This window comes from Mytilus edulis, unplaced genomic scaffold (assembly GCF_963676685.1).
Source record: "Mytilus edulis unplaced genomic scaffold, xbMytEdul2.2 SCAFFOLD_925, whole genome shotgun sequence".
NCBI classification, from domain to species: Eukaryota; Metazoa; Mollusca; class Bivalvia; order Mytilida; family Mytilidae; genus Mytilus; species Mytilus edulis.
In genome coordinates, this window is record NW_027267899.1 from 5,554 (window position 1) to 26,529 (window position 20,976).

At 31.2% G+C, this 20,976-nt stretch overlaps 2 protein-coding genes across 2 annotated transcripts; both read right to left on the reverse strand.

The window, feature by feature from the left end:
• Positions 1-317: 317 nt before the first annotated feature.
• LOC139506169 (uncharacterized) lies at positions 318-2,038 on the reverse strand. The gene has a single exon (XM_071295394.1). The coding sequence runs from the start codon at positions 1,800-1,802 to the stop codon at positions 1,353-1,355; it is 450 nt and encodes a 149-aa protein (XP_071151495.1). The 5' UTR covers positions 1,803-2,038; the 3' UTR covers positions 318-1,352.
• LOC139506168 (pleckstrin homology-like domain family B member 1) lies at positions 1,960-19,205 on the reverse strand (the record flags this gene model as incomplete). Its single annotated transcript, XM_071295393.1, is given in 2 exon segments — positions 1,960-2,189; positions 19,083-19,205. Coding segments are annotated over 2 exon segments (353 nt in total), but the record flags the coding sequence as incomplete, so codon positions are not given.
• Between the last annotated feature and the right edge of the window lie 1,771 nt (positions 19,206-20,976).

Sequence of the window (20,976 nt, forward strand, 5' to 3'; positions counted from 1 at the left end):
GACATCTTTATGAGGATTATTTGGTGAATTCAGCATTGCTAATGAACCATTGGTTTTTATTTTTGTCATTGATCCTCTATATTCAGATTTGTCTTTTCTATCTAAAGAATGAACTTCTTTTGTGAAGTCATGAAAACTTGGTAGCTGATTTGGTCTCTGAACCTGTGAGATTTTGAATGAATTTTCATCAAATCTTGGTGACTGATTCTCACTCAATACAGTATAATGATTAGGGACTAGCATCCTCAGAGACATACATTTCTTTTTTATTTTGACATCTCTTGTAAATCTGAATTTGAATTTTCCTGAGAGTTATTTCCCTTAGTCAGTGGCAAGTTATTCCCTTAAACTGCTGTTGTGCAGAATGACTACTATCCATTGTTGACATGCCATATGAAGGTGCTACAACATTTGAAGAAAAAAGAAACAGATTTTGCAGAATCAACAAAATCATTTTCATAGTCGGGAGGTGAAAACCTTTTTGAAGAGCTCTCCTTTATTTGTCTATTTCCTAATGGAAGCCCTCCATTGTAGTTTGAGGTAACAGCACCAGAAAAGTTATCCTGATCCCCAACATTTGTTGGTGTCTTTGACCGTACTTGATTAGTCCATTGTTTAGACATCGTCACAGGGGGTACTTTGTTGTATCAGATCATTATGAACAGAAGTAGAAAATGTATCAAAACTTTTTGTCATGACAGGTTTTGGTGACACAGGAGGAGGTGTTCCTTTAGATGGAGTTACAGCATTACTAGTGTAAGAATTGTATGGTCCATTCATCATAGGAGACACATTACTAACAGTGTGTGGAGATTTAATTTGAGAAGAAGATGATGTATATGTTGGAGAATAAGTGTTAGAAAATGTCTGATGACCAACATGAGAAGACACTGGATAAGAGGCAGTAAAGGACTCTTGACCTTGTTTTGGTGTTGAATGAGAGTACTGCTGTCCAACCCCATAAGCTAGACTGTCCTTTGGCAATGTTTGTTTTTCCACTTCAGATGATATGTTATTTCTTTCTAAAAACTTTTGCATTGAGAAGGCAGTAGTTTTAGGTTTTGGACTTTCTTGTACAACTCTCTCATCTTCTATTTGTTTTTCATAATCAGCACACATGCTTAATATTTCTTCCAATCTTTGTTTTTCTATTTTCTCTTGCTCTTGTTCCTTCTTCCTCTCTTCAACATTTTCACGATGTTTCATTGTTAAATCTTGTTGACTGGCAGTTAATTCGTCAAAATTAAAATCAATACCATCAAAAGTATTCCTATTACTTTCTATGTCACACGTTCCCAGGAAGTCACCATTTATAATGCTCTCCGCCAAGAGGTCAGCATCAGTTGCGTTTCTCACTCTTGATGTTGCAGATTCAGTAAAATTGAAAGGTTTTTTCTCCTTTTGTTTAGGAGTAATGGCAACACTGTTGAGTGGAGATCTAGAATTGGTGAACTACCTTTACTACCAGCAGGAGATATATGATTAGTTTTATCACTGGATATATTTAATTTTGGAGAATCAGAATTCCACGATAATGTTGCTCCACTACTGACACTTGTTAATGAGCTAGAACTTGTACTTCCTGTACTTGGCACACGCTCAGATGTACTTCCTGTACTTGGTGAATGCTCAATTGTAGATTTCCCACATAAGAAACTAGCAGGCACTCGTGTCGTTACAGTTTCACGAGTGAAAACTTTTTCACCTGCATGAGACGAAACACCTGATGAACTATTATGTCTCCTATTTATAGTATTAACTGGTGACCCTTGGTAAGGAGTATCAGGTGGCATAACTCGCATAGGAGATTTTACTGTCGGTGAAGTTCTATTATGTGAAATAAGTTCAAATTTGGACACTTTGTCAAGAAATTCTGTATCATCACCGTTATTTGTTACAAAAGTTTTTGGTGAATTTTGTTTTGGCACATTTTCATAGAATGAATGTTTTGGTGATTTTTCAATTACAGACTGTTTTGGTGACTTTTTCTGAATATGAATGGTTCGGAGATCTCTCGGAATATGACTGGTTTGGTGATTTATTTAAATATGACTGTTTAGGTGATGAACATGAATTATTTGAAGAGCGGTCCAAGTATTTTTGTTTGTCTGATCCAGATGATGATCGTTTCTGTACGTTGGCTGCAGCGTCAGAAATCACTTGCATATACTCTGGATTTACATCCAGTTCTGAAAAATAAACAAATCAAAATTAAATACAGTATTGTCATTTAATTTAACATTTGAACAGTAGAATATGATGAAATATAGAATTTTTAAAATGTCTTTTTTCTGTGCTTCTGTTGTTGGAGCGCTGTCTCCCTGAAGTATCTGCTAATATCCATACACCATTTAAAAGATAAAAATTATAAATTTACTATGTACAATGTACAATGCTTTTATTACTGCCAATATATATGAATGCAAATTCAAAGTGTTTGAGTAAAACCACAATAAATGCATATATATATAAGCTCAATAAATTAATTAAATTTGTAAAATGTAAACTTTGTAATAGTTTCAAAACATTTTGGTTGGTCAAAAGATCTGAAACTTATCACAAGGTAATAGTAAACTAGAGAATTATTTCAACCTCTAGACTGACTTTGTAAAAGAGGCTTATTTATCAATTAAAGATTAAAGATTTTAGTATAAGAAGAGCTATATGTAAAATGAAAATAAGTGCTCATGATCTTAAAATTGAGAAAGATAGATATAATAAAATATACATAGAGAGAACTCAACGTCTATGTCATCACTGCTTATCACATGGATCAAATTCTATTGAAGATGAGACCCATTTTACAGTAAATTGTCCATTATATGATGAACAGAGGAAATTATTATTTGATAAAGTTATCACTTTTTGTACTAATTTTAAAGAACTACCTAATGATAAGAAATATTTCTGGCTGTTCACAAATGAGCATTTACCAACTCTCATGTGCCTAGGAAATAACATTATTAAAGGTTTAGAAATAAGACCCAGATGTAAACAAAATATATGAAGTAATTTAGTATTTTATTGTTATAATATTTTAATATAATAGTTATATAAAACACATGTTGTGTAAGGCTCTGATCCTGTCCATAACGTTATAGTATGTATTAGTTTTCTGTTTTGCTTTTTCCAATCATATTGTGTTGTAAAATGATGCCCTTTATGGGTTCTTGATTAGATTAATAAAATTCTTATCTTATATACCTATATTACTGTTAAAACATCAATGGTAACATTGTCTCAACTGTGTCGATATATTTTGATAAATTACCAAATCAAATGAAATGATTATCAAATTTTTTACTGTATTGCAATAATTTCTGCATATATCATTTAGCGACAATGAGGGTTAAGCAACCAACAACCAAATTATCATTGATTTTATTGAATGTTATTTGTTTTAATCTCAAATGTTTAAGCCCTTCAGGACCCTTAATTGGAATAAAAAAAACATATTCTTCTGTAAAACCATAAAAATTTGTGACAAAACATAACAAATATTCTCATTTAATTTAATAAAGTGTCAAACAAAAGTTCTGAACCATCCTGTTCTTCACAAATTATACGTCAGGAATTATATAATCTGACTTGTTTGACTTTTAATTTGTACCAGAAATCCTAATAGAGTTATCTCTCTTGGTTCACAGATTAGAAATCAGAATATATGGCTCCAATTTTAAAATAAATTACACAAGTGTGAAATTATGAGACAGCAAAAAAAAAAATATAAAAATAAAATGACATTTACTGTTATGAAATAACAATCATGTACTTATTGACAAAGATTCTAAATACAATCATGACCAGGGGGCATAGAGACAACATTTCATGTTTAACATAGAAAAAAATGCACAATGTTAATTTTTTTTTCTTCTGCAAGCTATCAAAAGATAAGACTTACATATAAAAGTCTTTTATCGTTTTGACCTAGTAACATACTTCATTTTTTGTATGACACAAATACAACTTTTAACTTTCAATTACATGACCTACCTGAAATTCTCAACAGTTTTTTAAAATACCAATTGCCCCCGCAAATTACATATTTAACTTTTCAGTCCAAACAAAACAAATACTTATATTGATTTTTTACAAATCTAATAAAAACTAAGTAATGTTTGAAAGCCTATGTTTACATTGATAAATGTCTGTGCCCTGTAATTGCTGGTAATAACATAGATCTAAATGTAATAGCCAAGTTTTTGACACCTAAATCACATGAATTGTAATAGCTTGTCAAACTGATTTAAAACATTTGACATGTGCTTTAAACATACATTGAACTATTGGCAATCAATTTCAAATATAAAATCACAGCTTTCACATTGGTCTTTTGAGGTACAACTTATTCAATAGATTTACAAATCTTAAAAGTTCTCTTATCCCAAGGATGTATTTTTACTTAAATTTTATCATTTGAAAAACTGTCTCTATAAGAAAAGATAAAAATATCAAACTAACGCAATTTATTTCCATTATAGAATTGAATATTATTTGTCAAAAATTCAAGAAGTTTCAGGGTATTTGTGATTTACATGCATGTCAATAAATTAAACAAGAATATATATAAGAAGATGTGGTATGAGTGCCAATAAGAATTCACAATTTGTACAAGAAAATCATTATAGGTCAAAGTACGGACTTTAACATGGAGCCTTTGCTAAAACGAAACAGCAAGCTACAAAGGGCCCCAAAAGCGACTAGTGTAAAACCATTCAAACAGGAAAACCAACGGTCTAATCTTTATAAAAAAAAATACAGAAACAAGAAACACTTATGAACCACATCAACAAACAACTACTGAACATCATATTCCTGACTTAAACTGGTGCAAACAAATGCAGCAGGTTTAAACATTTTAATAAATACCAACCTTCAACCTAACCCAAAACAATAGTGTAACATCACAACATAGAAATAATACATGCATTTGTGTCTAATGGACAATGTGCAACAGATACACACATATTATAAAAGTGTTTCAACAGTAGATATATGTACGTAGCAGCTTGAGTATTAAACACATCATCTATACTATGGATTAATTTATTTTTTATTGGTACAAATTTCCATTAATTGAAGTAAAGAAGTATTTGAATGGAACAACCTTAGCAGGGACAATTTTACTAGCATGTATAATAGTTCCAGATTTTAGTAAAAGTGTGCATAAAAGCTTTTAGGTATTTGCAACTTATTGTATTCTTAAATTCCTGGTTCACATAACTCTACTCCACGTACTCTGTGTTAAATAGTAACTATGAATTCACATTACTTGTCAAACTTTCTGCTAAACCTTTGTCATCAGAACCTTTATCAATATCTTTCCAAATATGAATTGTTATCGACTTTTTATGCATAAATCTTAAATAAAATAAATTCACCTTAATATATTTATTGATGGGTTTTCATCTAAAAATCCCATCTACTCAACATTAAACTCCTATATAACCAGAAGAGGATGACAGACATACTGAGATGAAAACTTCAAATCCCTGCTTCTGTACTCATCCAAACATCAAATGGATTGATCAGTTATTTGTGGAAAGTATGGGTACTTCGTGCAATTAGTTTTCTAAATCATCAAATTATATTCTTATATAGCCAACAAACATTAAACAACTGGACAAACTTAAACCTATGAGACTCAAAATGTATGCATGAGATTAAACTTTATCCCCATGTTGAGCCCCTGAAGCTGAACATTTATGGGTTTTTGATTGGTCAGATGATGACACTTAACAAACAATTTATTTGTGATAAAAACTGGACTGTCCATTCATCTGTCATTAAATACACCTGACCACAATTAAAGAGATAACCACATGAAAGAAAATACATACAACTCTTAAATCAATTTATAAACTAGTTACCCCAGGGGGGTCATGACAAACAAAAATCATTATCAAATATAAAAAAAATAAGGATAGTATACACTATTCAATATTCCAACATATATGTAAAAAAAAAATATCAACCACACAAGGTGTTCAGCTGTGTATTCAACCATGAATTTTGAATGTTTATAAAGTTATGTAAATGGTTCAAAGACTCAAATGGACAGCTTTCAATACTTGTGGTTTGCAATATGAAAGACTATATGAAGTAATTACAATAAAATTTGAAATGCTTTACATGCTTAAGAGAGCATCTTTTTCAATAATATATGGAAAGGTGATTTGTCTACTGTCTCTCAGCAGCCTAAGCAGACACAAACGTCCAAAAATGAGCATTTCCACCAAGAATGCTAAAACATGACATTTTAATCAAATTTCAAACTTTTCAACTAACATACTGTAAGTGACCCCCCTTTTTAAGAATGAATTAGTAACTTGTTATAGTATTTATTTTCTTACTACTCTACCTAGTTTAATTTGCCAAATTCAAAAACTCCAAAATGCAAATTTTGTTTTAAGTAATAAAGCCAATTTTCAGCGATAAACAAACAACTGTAAAATTGTTTATTATATTTCTTAACCTATGTTTATCCTCCAACATGTATTTCCGTAACAGCTGTTGCCAATTGACTGGCAAAATAACTTCAATCATTTTGTAGAATTGAATGTTTAGGCTGTTTACAAAAGAAAATGTTAGCTCCTTATTTCAGTTGTAACAGTTATAATAGTTATATGCCATCCTTGTTCTAAATGCATCTAAGGCAAACAGAAAACAAATCAAATTAAATTAGTTTCTGGCCTACCCGGTATATTTTCTTTATAAAAATAAGAAGATGAGGTATGATTGCCAATGAGACGAATCCCCCACCACAGAATGACTCAGAGGTTCCATACACAATTATTTCAATGCAATATATAACATTTGGAGAGGTAAGTGAAGCAATGGAAATACTTATCAATAAACAAATCATAATATTAAAACACTTCACAAATCAAAGGCAATAAAATCACATGAAAATTTCAAAATATACTGTAAATGTCACATCCAAAATCTAATATTTTAATTTTGGATGTAACGCGTCTTCTGATTGGCTGACATTATTTTGTTGTCGGCCCATAGACATAATTTAGTCATGTGACCGTGACGTCATCAATGTTTTTTTCATGGTTTTCTACGGTTTGCTACGCGCGTTATTCAGTGTGCACCACATTTTTTATGTTATTTCTTCATAGACAGAAAAAATATTACAGTCATTCCTTAAATATTATGTAAAAGGGTTAATGTACAACACAGTGTTGCTTATAAACTCACTATCAGGGGAGGATCCAGGGAGAGGGTTCCAGGGTTTTAATTGACGATCAATTATGCATTTGAATTGGGACATATGGTTGAAAATCTCTTCTCTTTACCCTGGGTTGGGCTGGATTCGCCCCTGATTATCATATCCACAGTACATGTGTATAATATCTGCATACATTATATTCTAAATTTACCCCGCCAAAATAGAAAAAAAATATCCTATGCTTAAGATTTAACTTTTTTTAAGTAAATGTAGCATTCTGATATGTAGCAAGTTCATCAAATTTCCAAGTTGTTACCTACAGCAGATTTATTTATTTATTATTGGTTTCACTATTCTGACAGATAGCAACAAAAAGTTAAAGGATATTGACATCTTTGAATTGTTGTTCAGAAAGCAGTAAAGCAGGAAACCAGCCAACACAGCTGGTTAAATGAGTTGTCTCTCCTGACAACTGACAACAGCTGATTAAACTAACATCTATTTGTCATAAGATAATTATTTTTGTGTATTTGGATGAAAGATGTTTTGTTTTGACATAAAATAACCTCTGGCTGTTCGAATATTATGGTGATTTGTTAAGTAAATAAACTTTCTTCACTAGGAAGACTTGCACAACTGCTCTTGAGGAAAATAGAACACAGGTTACAGAAAGTAGCTTACAAACTCTTCAACAAACTAAAAACAAATATTTAACTATTTTCTCTCTGTCTATAGAAACTAGAACTATTTTCTAAATTAAATGGGACACTAAGTGAATTTTTAGGTGCCAAAGTCATAGAAATGAACAAAACAAAGATGCATGTGTAATGGGCAAATCTTCTATTTGAACCCTCATACCTGAGGATTTTCACTTATTCTCTCAACTAGGGATTCTAATGGCAGTCTTTCCACTAAAAATACAGTGGCAAACATTATAAACATATTTAGAACTAGAATAAATTAACAATAACTAAATACTAGTAGTTAGATTCTGCAAGGTACATCATCTAGATGTCAGAAAATTTTGACTGTCACTCGAAAACAACTGAATGTTGGGCAAGAGAAGCCAAGGCTCCATGTTGAAGGCTGTACCTTTACCTATAAAGGTTTACTTTTACAAATTGTGACTTGGGTGGAGAGTTGTCTCATTAGCACTCATACCACATCTTCTTATATCTATTTTGCTATACAACAAGTCACAGAAAGAAAGTCTCAGAGAGTTGTGGCAGATTTCTTTAAAGTGCAGAGCATCATACTTTATACTCACCCTGCAGACCCTACTGGTACAATATGCCTCAAAACTTTTGTTTAAACAAAAAATTTGGAGCACAAGACATAAATCTTCAAAAAGACTATAAATCAGACTTGATTCTCCTGTCCTAAGCCTCTGAAGATTTACAAAGAGATACAATATATGATTTTCAAAAGAACTCCTACATGTTCTTTTCATTAAGACTACAAAGTAAAAATACTCATCAATTTTAAATGTGTATACAGTACAGTAGACATCTACAACCCCTGAAGCAAGAAACTTATCCAGCAGTTCACCTTTGACGCTTGACCAATAAAAAACATGGTTGGATTAACATGCCAAGATTTTGACACATCTTTCTTACATGCTTCATTTAGTTTGGTGTACCCTCACACCATATTGTCAAAATAATAAGGTTTATATATACTGCCAAAACATACATCTCCTAACTTCTTAAGTGTGAAGAAACAATATTTAGGACACAGCAACCTACTGACTTAGATGAGAACAAAATTCCAACAACTTTATGATATCCCTTTCTTAATGGTAGTTCATGCATATGCAAGATGAGAGAAAGAAAAAACAAGAAATGTATTAGAAAAAATTCAGGCATGTGCAGGTCTGAAATTTTGCTTTGAAATCAGTCACAATTTGCAGATTCTTTTAAGCATATAATGATTCAGATGAACAAAGCAAAGGTTTTTTCCCAATCAGATAAAAATAATAATATAACAGACTCTGGGTTTCCTTGTAATCATTAGCTATATAATGAATAATTACATTAGAGACAATTAAGTTATCCGTACAAGTTTATCTGCCAGATCAACCGGTGTCCCCGAGATATAATGACTGGTTTCCTACCTTTTAATGTTAACCATTTAGTATTAATTTTACAAAATTACAGAGAAAATAGGATCAAGGGGGTCCATTTATGCTGAACTCAATAGACTTAAAGTACTAATTTCAGGCAAAAACAAAAGAAAGCTTTCTGTACGATGTTTTATGCAACATTTATTCTAATCTTTACCAAATATATTGTGTAATTAAAATAATTTCCTTATTCTTTTTCCTTTACATATATTTTTTTGTATTTCCTTTACATATACTTTTTTGTATATCTTTTGTATCATAAACATTAGATGTGTTGCTACTCGTTTTAATAATAAAACCTATAAATTGGCCAAATTGTTTCCATGCACTAAAAACCAAAGGTTGTAGCTTTAGAAATGTCAACAATTCCCCAATGACCCGGTTTTATATGCAGCATGTTTATTTCAATGCCCCCCTTTATTTCATTAATGAACTAACTAAGGTATATACATCTTTAAATTTAAAAGTATGATATACATGAAACTTACAACTACATAGCAGTTATAGAGGCAGTAAGCAGCATTGTGTACAATATTGAATAATTCAACAGATTATAGTTAATTACTGTTAAGTCAAATCAGATCACTTTCAAATAACAGTGCATATCCAGGAGGCTTTACACTATTACTATACCAATTGCTTACAAAACACAAGCACAGAGATCAAAGGTAATTTTTGTGTAATATATGATGTTTACACAGTATGTCTTAAGTCTGTTTGATGCATGGTTCACAATCAAACAGTAGGTCTTACATCTGCAAGCCTTCATGGTATACACTTGTCTGGTTTTACTGACATTTCTCTCATCAATTATTTATCAGTGGCGGATCTAGCTATTTTAAAAAGGGGGGGTTCCCCACCCAGAGTAAAGGGGGGTTCCAACTATATGCTCCCATTCAAATGCATTGATGGGCCAAAAAAAAGGGGGGGTTCCAACCCTCAGAACCCCCCCCCCCCCCCCCCCCCCCCTTGGATCCGACACTGTTTATCATCTCCTTAAAAAGCCAGGTACATGTGGAATACAAATATATGCCCCCCCCCCACTAATTATCTAACCTCCCCACCAACTATATTCTGATCACAAATTGTTAACTGTATAATTTTGAACTTGTAAGTGCACCAGTGTGGCATACTTAATGTCCATTTGTTTTCAAATAACATAAGTCTATGAAGAGATTAAGGTTTTATTAGGATGTATAAATGTAGTGAGATGAGTTTATGGACATTTCATCTTGTCATTTCAAACCATAACAGGACATGTCAGTGTGCTCAAAATTATACCTTGTTAATAAATGTTGTCCAAAGAGGGTCGAAGTGTTATGACCTTAATTAAGGTCAAATATATATAAAATTATGTTTCAGTATTTACAAGGTATAATTTTAAGCGCAATGACCTGTCTTGTAATGGTTTCAAATGACAAGATTAAAGCCTCCATAAATCTACCATTTAATTAGCATAATATTTTTAATCAGTTCATATACGTTTTTAAAGCACTATACAACTCTGCTATAATTAAATATAGATAGTATTCATGTTCAGTCACCATGTAAGTATGCAGAATCTGATAACCTTTACAGACTTTGTTTAAAATAACACATTTCATATTCAGACCTAAATATAGAATTACACAAAACAACATATATCTATCTTCCATAGCTTCATTTTGGTTATTTCAGACATGACCAGCAGTTTCAAACATTGTTTTTTTGTGGTTTTTAAAAAAAAAATAATAATTACAGGTTCAATCAGACAGACAGACAGAATGCCAGTAAAGGGTTGTTTTAATATGTTTATATAAGTCCAGTTAGTCACTTTTCCTATCTAAACTTATAATGACCCTAAATATAATTTGAATATATTCTTAAATATTTTAAAACTGTCCTTTCAGATGGTGTAACAGAGGGTAACGTCAGAGGGTTCTTATAAGATTGAACTTCATCTTTCTCAGGAAACCTTGAATGACCTTTGAATGAGGTATTCGCTGGTGTCCTGATCAATGCCTTGTAAGTCCCACACCTGGATTTAACACCTGACCTGGCCTTATTGTATGTTCCTAATACCCCCACTATAATTATAAGAGATTTGCATTATTATGTGATGTGTGAGGCAATTAAATAGAAATAATTTCCTTCAAGACATCTGACATGTAGTCTTTATATTAAAATGTTTAAAGACAAAATTGTGACATGTACTGTCAACTGCTATACGATGGTGTAAAGTCTTTAGTTTTGTTACCTTTTCTTTTATCTTGATCTAAAAGTGCTGGATTATAAAAACATTATTTTTGACAAAGACAACTGCTATTTAAAGGTATTAAGTCAAACATTTTCTTTTATCTTATAGCCCTGGATTAAAAAAACATTATTTTTGAGGCAGCAGTCCTTTTGCGCCAATAACTGTTTTTCAGGGGTATCATTTGAGCCAAATTTTATTTTCCAAATGTATCAATTGCGCCAATATTCGGAACTCATTTGCGCCAACTTACCTGTACACATATCTATCATAATGTTAATGTTGAAATATATTTATTGTTATTTTTGGCTTAAAAAGTAACATATGTTAGGAGATATTTCACCATGAAGATGACCATCTGGAGAGAAATGACTTAAAATTCATTAGACAGTCAATGTACAGAGAGAGAATAAAACTTATTGCTTTGCTGAATATTTGATAAAGATATGCCAAAAGAGAAGAAAAACGAAGCGTTATTTTGCTGATTATGTTTTAGCCATATATGTTGATGACTCAGTGCTTTGTTCCCATCATGCGTATGGGCTTTGTTATGATTAGGAATTATTATGAACTGTTTTATGCATTTCAACCTTCAATGTTTGTGTTTTTGGACAATAAAGTGAAGTTACAAGCTATTAAATACATTAAATTGGGAAGTACCCATGCAGCAGCAGTCAGAAGAAAGTATGTTTCACAAAAGGAAACATTTGCCGTGTAAACTGCCGATTCCAAGTCCATTTAAAGAAGGAGGGAAGTCATTTTTCTTCTAATTGGCACAATCGTATGTTTCATTTTTGGCGCAAATGATACCATGTAATTTTAAAACATGTGGCGCAAACGTAGCATTTGAGAAAAAAAGTTGTGGCGCAAAAGGACGCATTTTTGGCGCAAACGGATCTCTCCCATTTTTTACTAAGACCCTCTTTCTTTCCATTCTTCTAAAAAAGCCATTCTTATGCCATCATCATAAAATATTATCTTTACTTGATATATGCAAAATACATATTTACTGAAACTTCAGCATCATAAATTCTTCTGGTATAGCTTTGTTGCTGCAAACTTTGCAGTCTGTTATGAGTAACATAAGATGAACACTAAACTTATACTGATAGATTCGTTTATGGTCATTAGCTTAAAATTGTATGCATATTTCAGGACCATTATACATGTTCTGATAGAAAGTATCAGTGTATACAGGAAAAGTCACACAAATTCCTGACAAAAAGACAGCAGTAGTATTCAACATTTTTTTTTAGTTATTTCTTCAAATTATTTTTTGGCGGGGTTTTGTGTGCGCATATTTTAAAATTATTACATTATATTTGTTGGCATTTAAACACCTCGTCATTTAATGTCTTCAAACAAAATATCAACAAAATTAAACCACAAATTTTTAATTTTTACCAGACAGGAATGCTGGGTTGGCGGTTTGTGGGAGTTAAGACCCTGAAATAATGTTGTAAATATCAACACAGCAGGGGGCTATTATAGGGACCTAAATATATTGTGACAGCAAAAAATACTCTGTTTAAATCAATTGAAGCCTTCATTTGAAATGAAATGCATCTTACACAGAAAAATCTTGATTGCAGGTCAGATTTCAATTTTTGAACTGTATGATGTATAAAAGTGTCTTTCCTCATCATGAAAACACAATTTACCATGATCAAACTATAAAAAACAATCTGACTTTAATCTGCATTGATCAGGTATCACTTACTTGATGTAACATAACTAATAATAGTAATAATATCATTTCCATGTGTTTGCATGAAGTTCTATTCATGATATTGTGAAAAATGTTTTTAGAACTATTTTTTTTATAGAAATACAGACACACTAAAACTGAAAACATCTGATGACAGAAAGAACCATTGTAAATAAAATTGAGAATGGAAATCAGGAATGTGTCAAAGAGACAACAACCCGACCAGAGAGCTGATATCAATCAAAGGCCACTTATGGGTCTTCAATAACAGCAAGAAAAACAAGCACCTGGAGGAGGGCTTCAGGTGGTCCCAATTAGACTAATAGACTTATGCCTCAAAGAAGACCTTGGTATTGCACCAAAGAAAAATGGCTTCAACTTTGGATTAGACAAAATGAGATTCCTATTTGTCAGCTAACCAGAACAGAAAGTACTAATGACCTAGCTGTATGGTTTAACATAAGATAGATTGTTTGTCGATGATTTAATGTATGTTATTGTAAAAATTGGTGTGCCTTTGAAAACTTTACTGGTCCTTTTAGATCCCATGTTTACAAGGATAAGCTTCCTGTTTATAACAAGTGCTCACCTTATTTACATTCAAATGTACTTTCATCGTTCAATACTAATATCTTTAAAGTAAAACATATATCGCCAATGGAATTTTTTTTCACCATTTCATAAATATTTTTCTAAAATTCTTTTCCTTCAAACAAAATGCAGCAAATTTTAATCCTGAAAGATTTCATTTTCTTAAAATATGTGCAAACAAACATTTTGATCCTTTAACATATTGTATTACAAATTGTATTTTAAAGCTTCTTTTGTAAACTAACACCCCTGAGCTTAGCAGATCAAATATTTGATCAAGGGTAGCAAATGTTAGGGAGGTGACTAAATAAAAAGACAGATTTGTTCACATAAATAAAAGGATGAGCACAAGAATCGTGAGATCAAACAAGAATACAAAACATTATTGTTAATACTGTGACTACTGTCCTGGTTTAACCGTATAATTCAAATGCATCATTTGTCAGACCTACTTCAATGAAAAATGATCAGATTTAATTGACAGAAAGGATTTGTGCACACAAATTTTTTTAAGTCTGTGAGGGAATAATATTTGTCTTTTTTATACTAGTGGAAGATTTTATATAGGACTTAAGCAATCATATAAAGTTTAATATCAGAGCAATAAATAATATTTTCATTTAGAAAGATTTTCCTCACAATAAATGGTGTTTGCTTTACACTGTCTCTTAGATTATAATTTATATTAACCGTTAATCAACTCATTCTTCAAGATTATTTTATAATGAGAAATGGGCAACAATAGTTAGTCCCAAAATTTGCTTTTCCTCGATATATATCCCTTAACCCCTTATACTCATATTTAGAGAGGGGCAATACTTCTATTATGGGAATAATATCAACACCCAATGGCATTTCTTAAAGTGCCTGAGCTATGATATTTCTGGATGAAACAACTCAGAATCCAACAACAACAAAATTAAAAAAAAACACCATGTGCCTATACATTGACCTCTTTACCGACCTTTGCAGATTTGTTTCATTAGGTTACTATCTCATTCATGAATTTCCATCACTTCCTTGTATTTATACTATAAGATAATAATGATTGACAATAAATGTCTTTTGCATAATATATTTCTTCCTAGATATCTTTTCATGAAGTTATGGATAACAATACATAGAAGTACTTATTAGAGATTGAATGAAAGCAAAGGAGACATCTTTTCAAAAGAGACCAAAAGATGTAAAAGTTAGCAACTATGGGTCACTGTAAGGCTTTCAATAATGAGCAAATCCAATATGTATACCATTACTATGTACTCAATTTTTTTTTCACTCTTTAATACTCTGTTCTTGTTTTTTGCTTGTTTAAAACTGTACTGAATTCTTCACTATAAATATGTTCTAGTTTTACGCTAGTAAAACACATAATACTCCCGATCTTATTTATCAGCAACATAAGATCTTTAAATCTTGTGTATATAGACTGTATGAACTTGCTGGCAGCCTGATTCTACCCAGTAATTAAATGATATGTATTGTACAGAATTGTAAGCATAACTGTTAAAAGTCTCTACTTGTAATCCATCTTATTCTCTAAGCCTTTAATCTGACAAAGGATAATACACTACATGTATACAGTTACAAATCACAAGACAATAAAAACCGTGTTACGTTCTTTTATTTCTGATTTTTAAAATTCAAGTTTTCTTTGTCATAGAAAACAATAATAATAACGGATATCACAAATACCCTCATTGTGGTATTAAATATTTAAATTTTGACATTTTCATTTATTCTGTAGGCTATATAAATTTGACACTATTGATAAGTATCAGACAAGGTGATAAATTATCTCCCCTTATTATATAATACATCATATCACAATGATATACATGCTGTGATGTGCAAGGATGAATAGTCTCCGTGTTATTGTGGTACGGTATTCAAACCCTAAACTAGTAATCTTACTAGATAAATAGTAAATTGAAGAAGTCTCCGTGTTATTGTGGTACGGTATTCAACCCCTTAACTAGTAATCCTACTCGATAGATAGTAAATTAAAGAAGATTAAGTACGGTACTATATCTTATACATGTAATCCATCTCAAAGATCGTCAGGTAAAGGAACAAACATACAAATAACGTGTCACGATATATTAAATCTGATGAAGATTCAAACTGATAAAATAACTCGCCACATGTAATCTGCACATTCTATAGAAATTTTACTTTAAAAATTTAGTACAGTAAAGTCATGTACCAGTGTTACGTCAATATTTGTTTACAATTAGGTTTTAATTGGCAAAAAAGATTGTTTACATCACAAATAAAAGAGCATTGATAAACTGAAAAAAAAATCCTTTTATAGGCATCATTTTTTAACCATGACCGAACTTATACAACATGAATAATGACAAAGGGATAATTTAATCTGCCTTCTGTACTAATTTCATGCATAACAAAGGACGTTTAAATGATTATTATAAAGGTGTTAAATTTACATTAATAATTACAACACAAAGTCCTTTGATAGATTTCTTATTTGGCCCCGTCAGAAATTAATAATGGAAAGTCAATATTTATTAATAATATTGTCACACCCTTCAATATTTGATCTCTCTATTGCCCCTTAAGGTATTTATTTTAAATACATTATTATAAACAAGATATTTTGGGGTCCTAAGGGGCTATATATGGTTATATTAGATTGTGATCTTCACATAAAAGTTGATTTAACAAAGTAGAAATTGTTATGACACTAGTCATTCATGTAACACGGCACTGTTCTCGTTACACATGTAACAAGGCAGTATAAACAGTTATGTACTAGAAACACAAACATTAGGGAATGTCTCTCGTCTTCAATTTTCATAATATTACATCATTCAGAATAGTATAACACTACAGTATATTTTATACCTATATCTATTTTCTCTCTTGGTTTTATCAAATTTTTAGGTTGCTGTCTGACTTAAATTTAGCCCCCCCCCTTTTCCAAAGTTTAATCATATCTACCAATAAAGGCTGCAATACATTTGTTCTGCTTGTCTTCTTCTCTACATATTCTAAACTATCCTATTTCAAAATTCTTATTATTATCTAGGCCTCTATTAGATTTAATAAACTTGAAAAGTGAGTTGTAAGTTATTTTAGTGATTAAACAAAATAGATGAGTTGTATGTTGATATGACTGAACAAACCCAACAACAGGCTCAGAATGCAAAACAGCAATCCAAAAAAAATGGCCAGTATATTGACAAGATTGCAGACTAATAATAAAAGACATATAGTTTATGCTGACAAGACAACAATCTAATAAAAGGAAAGTTTGTCCTACAGAAATCAAAAGACACATGGGACGTATGTAGCCAGCAATCCAACAACAACAAAATATATTGACTGCATGACACCAGTCCATATACAAAAGACAAAGAGAGTGTAATGAATTTGTCAGTGTTCCAACAACACATGGCATCAAAAACTGGTGTTCAAATTATTCTGGTCATCCATGGTGTGGTTGGACTTTAAAAATACATAGTTAACTTAAAGATTGGGAAAATTGACAAAACCCTCACATCATTGTGTTCAAACTAGTATTATAACTGTTCTGCACTGCTTGAAAAAGCATTCAATAATAAGATGAAAGCTTCCATAGACCCACTTCATTCAGTTATTTAATACTGTTGAAAGCTATTGAAAGTATATCCCCTTTTATACCCAATATGGCTTAACTAAGTCGGTCATTCACAAAATAAGAATACCACCCTACAAGATAAATCCTTATAGATACTGAGTATACATCATAAGGAAATCAAAAGACTTGATTTTCTTTATAATCTAAAATTGATATATTTTGACTATTCATGTGTTTCTGCTATATAAAGGCCAGGGTCGTATAATATCTTTGTAAGGTTATATCTACATTATAAATCTGACAAAACTTAATCCCTAAAATATTTATAGATTAAAGTTTAGGCATGTAGTTCTTACTGAACTCTATGTGTACATATTTGTAAATTAACTTTCAAAAAGTAAATTTAAATAAAATAGTAAGTTTTAAAGAGTTTTTTACAAGTTTTTGATCAACATTTCATTAAATTGTTTCAAAGTTGTTATATTACAAATCCCTTTGATATATACACCACATATTGAGGTACATTTGAACACACCTGTAGATTAACGAGGTCCAGGTATGACAAACAAACTATACTTAAAGGTAAAAAAATTATCTTACCTGATTTTGAGGGTTCCATGATAAAAATATAGTATCCCGAAAAAATTTGGGGGATGCAAAACTATGTTATAAAATCCATGAATGATTGCAGGTACACACAGGTAAAAATCAGGTTACTAAATGTTTATGATCCACTTCACTACACCAGAGGCTCACCAGGGGCAGTTTTTTAATGAGAACTTTAAACTTTAATAATGTTTGATGAAAACCATGTCATCAAGAAATAATGTATTCATTTCATTAATTATCTAAACTATTTTGTGTAATGTATACAGTACAAATACAAGGTAAAGATAGACAGTGTTTTTTATCACTATTCATTTGATATGTTAATGTAAACAGAATATTTTAAATTCAATTTTGGTTAAGTAATCTATGATGTAATATCAGTAGATTCTATTCTGGTTGTCAAAAGGTCATATTTATTACTCAAATGCATTATTTATTCTGCTACGCAAACTTTAAAGAGACAGTTATTTAAATTCCATTTCAATTTTGATTTTTTAAATTTTTTAAATTTGTGGAAGAATTTCTTCAATGAAATGATGTTTTTTAATTAATATTTTTTTATTATTAAATTTTATAAAAGTACATCACTCCTCTTTCAAACCATGATATAATCTTTTTATTATTTTGTTTATTTTAATTTTAAGTTTTAAAAGCCTGAAAGTTATTCAATCACTAAAATCCTTTAGAAGCCAAAGAAAAACACAGAAACAGAAAAACAGGCCAAGCAGTGAAATTCTAATACATATGATTTGTATTTATAGCAACTATATCCATCTTAATAGGTAGACAGGAACTTCAGATATATACTTTGACCCATTGGTGGTCTACGTTGTTTTCTGCTCTATGGTCTGATTAATGTCTTTTTGACACATTCTGAAATTTTATTTTAAACTATACACCTTAAACTGGTCAAGAGGCTTCCAATGTGACATCCGGATAGTGATACAGAAATTAAACTACTTAGACCAAACAACTACTGAGGTCCCCTGGCCTTTTGATGGAAGACTACTGTTCAAATTTCTAAATATAATCATGATAAAGTTCAGTCATTATAAAACAAACCTTGAAGAAAGTCAATAGGAGCACAGGAGATTCTACAGTTTGGCAACGCTTCTTTGATCTTCTTGGCCTCTTGTGGATGGTTAAATCTAAAGTAGTTTGAACGTCCTAAACACAGCATACATCCTAAAAATATAGATAAATGTAACATAAATTTGTGGTAAAATAACGATAATGTATACATTTATATATATTTTACATGAAACGAAAATAAAGATAAAAAGTAACATGCAATAAATTAATCATAATTTTAGAATGTTGTGAAAATATTCATAAGGAATTACTTGGCTGAAAATAAATAGAGTTATGGGATATACACTAAAGAGACAGCAACCTTACCATATATCATATATTGACAGACCAAATTATATCAATAACTGATGCACAAAAATATACTACTACAAAATCATTCCATTGTATACCCCTATTAAAAGAAAATCAACAATGTTACCTATTAAACCAAGAGTTCCAAGTGGCATCACGAGTTGGTTGACCATTAAAAAATATCTGTTTCACAGATGACAATGGATATGTTCCAATTGTTGTAACCACAATCCTGTTCCCTATTCCCAAAAGGGATCTACAGATTCAGACCCATCACTAGGTTTGAACTTGCATGAGCAACTCAACAGGTGCTACATGTGGAGCCGCCTCTTTTGACCCTTGCAGAGCACTCAATATCACCCAGTTTTTGGATAGTTTCTAATACATACCCAAAACTTTCTGTTAAAAGTTCTTTACCGCCTATTTGCAAACAATTAATCCTGTAATAAGCTCATTTACATTGTATACTTACTCAAACTCATTCATGTTTGCTCACATTGCAAATTTCAGTCGTAAATCTCAACAAGAAGTAATATTGTATCAATCATAGAATCAAAACTAGTCTTTTAAAGTTAGACATAAGCACACTTGCTTCTTACATAAAACCTTTATAAACAAAAATAAACAGCTCAAACAAATCTTTGGTGTAGACATCAAGTCCATTGACAACCTGAAGTTACAGCCAATATATGGTTCCCTGTTTGATGTTCAAAGTAAACAAACCAGTAGAAATGTGTAAGTTTATCTAGACAACTAGTCCTTGTAATAATTACATTTTAATTAACATAGTTCTTATATCCTCCACTTAACTTTGTTTTTGTTTAAGATTCTGCAAAGAAAGTTTTTCTTTCATGTTTGTGGAATAATTATTTTCCTATTAACTCCTTTTCTTAATCTTGTTTTTTTTAAACACCAGATGTAAAAAATAAAACCTAAGCCTTGTTGATAGCAAAGTAATAAAACTTTCAGGAGAGAATCTTAGATATATCTAAAGTACCACAGGAGTGGTGGCTTTATGATTTAATTGGATTAAACAGAGGAATAAAATTGAGGAGGAAGGAGGTCAACCAATCTTAATGAGGAGGTTTCTAATCTTTGTTTTGTAGACTGAGAAAAAGACTGATACTTGAATCATATTCTCTCAATCATCCATGGCAACATCAAACATTCACAAATGCCCATACTGTGGATTCATTATTATTCGTTGGATACCAATTTTTGTGGATTTTGTGGGTACCAGGAAACCACAAATTTAAATATTCAAAGAATTGCAAATTTTCTAAAGGAATATATGCATACTTTGTCAAAACCACGAAATTAAATATCCACGAATATGCAAGTTTTCCTCAAACCACGAAAATTGGTACCCACGAAAATAAATGAATCCACAGTAATACAAATAAGAATCATAGCATTGATTGATTGATTGTTGGTGTTCTAACACCACTTTTAAGCACCATTTTTGGGCTATTTCGTTGAGGTCAGTTTTTATAGGTGGAAGAAGCTGGTGAGCCCAAAGAAAACCACAACCTTCAATAGGAAAACTGACAATCCTAGTCAACTGAGATTGGAG

Excerpts from the sequence above, each read along its gene's own strand:
- LOC139506169 (XM_071295394.1), bottom strand. The coding sequence starts at position 1,802 with ATGCGAGTTATGCCACCTGATACTCCTTACCAAGGGTCACCAGTTAAT.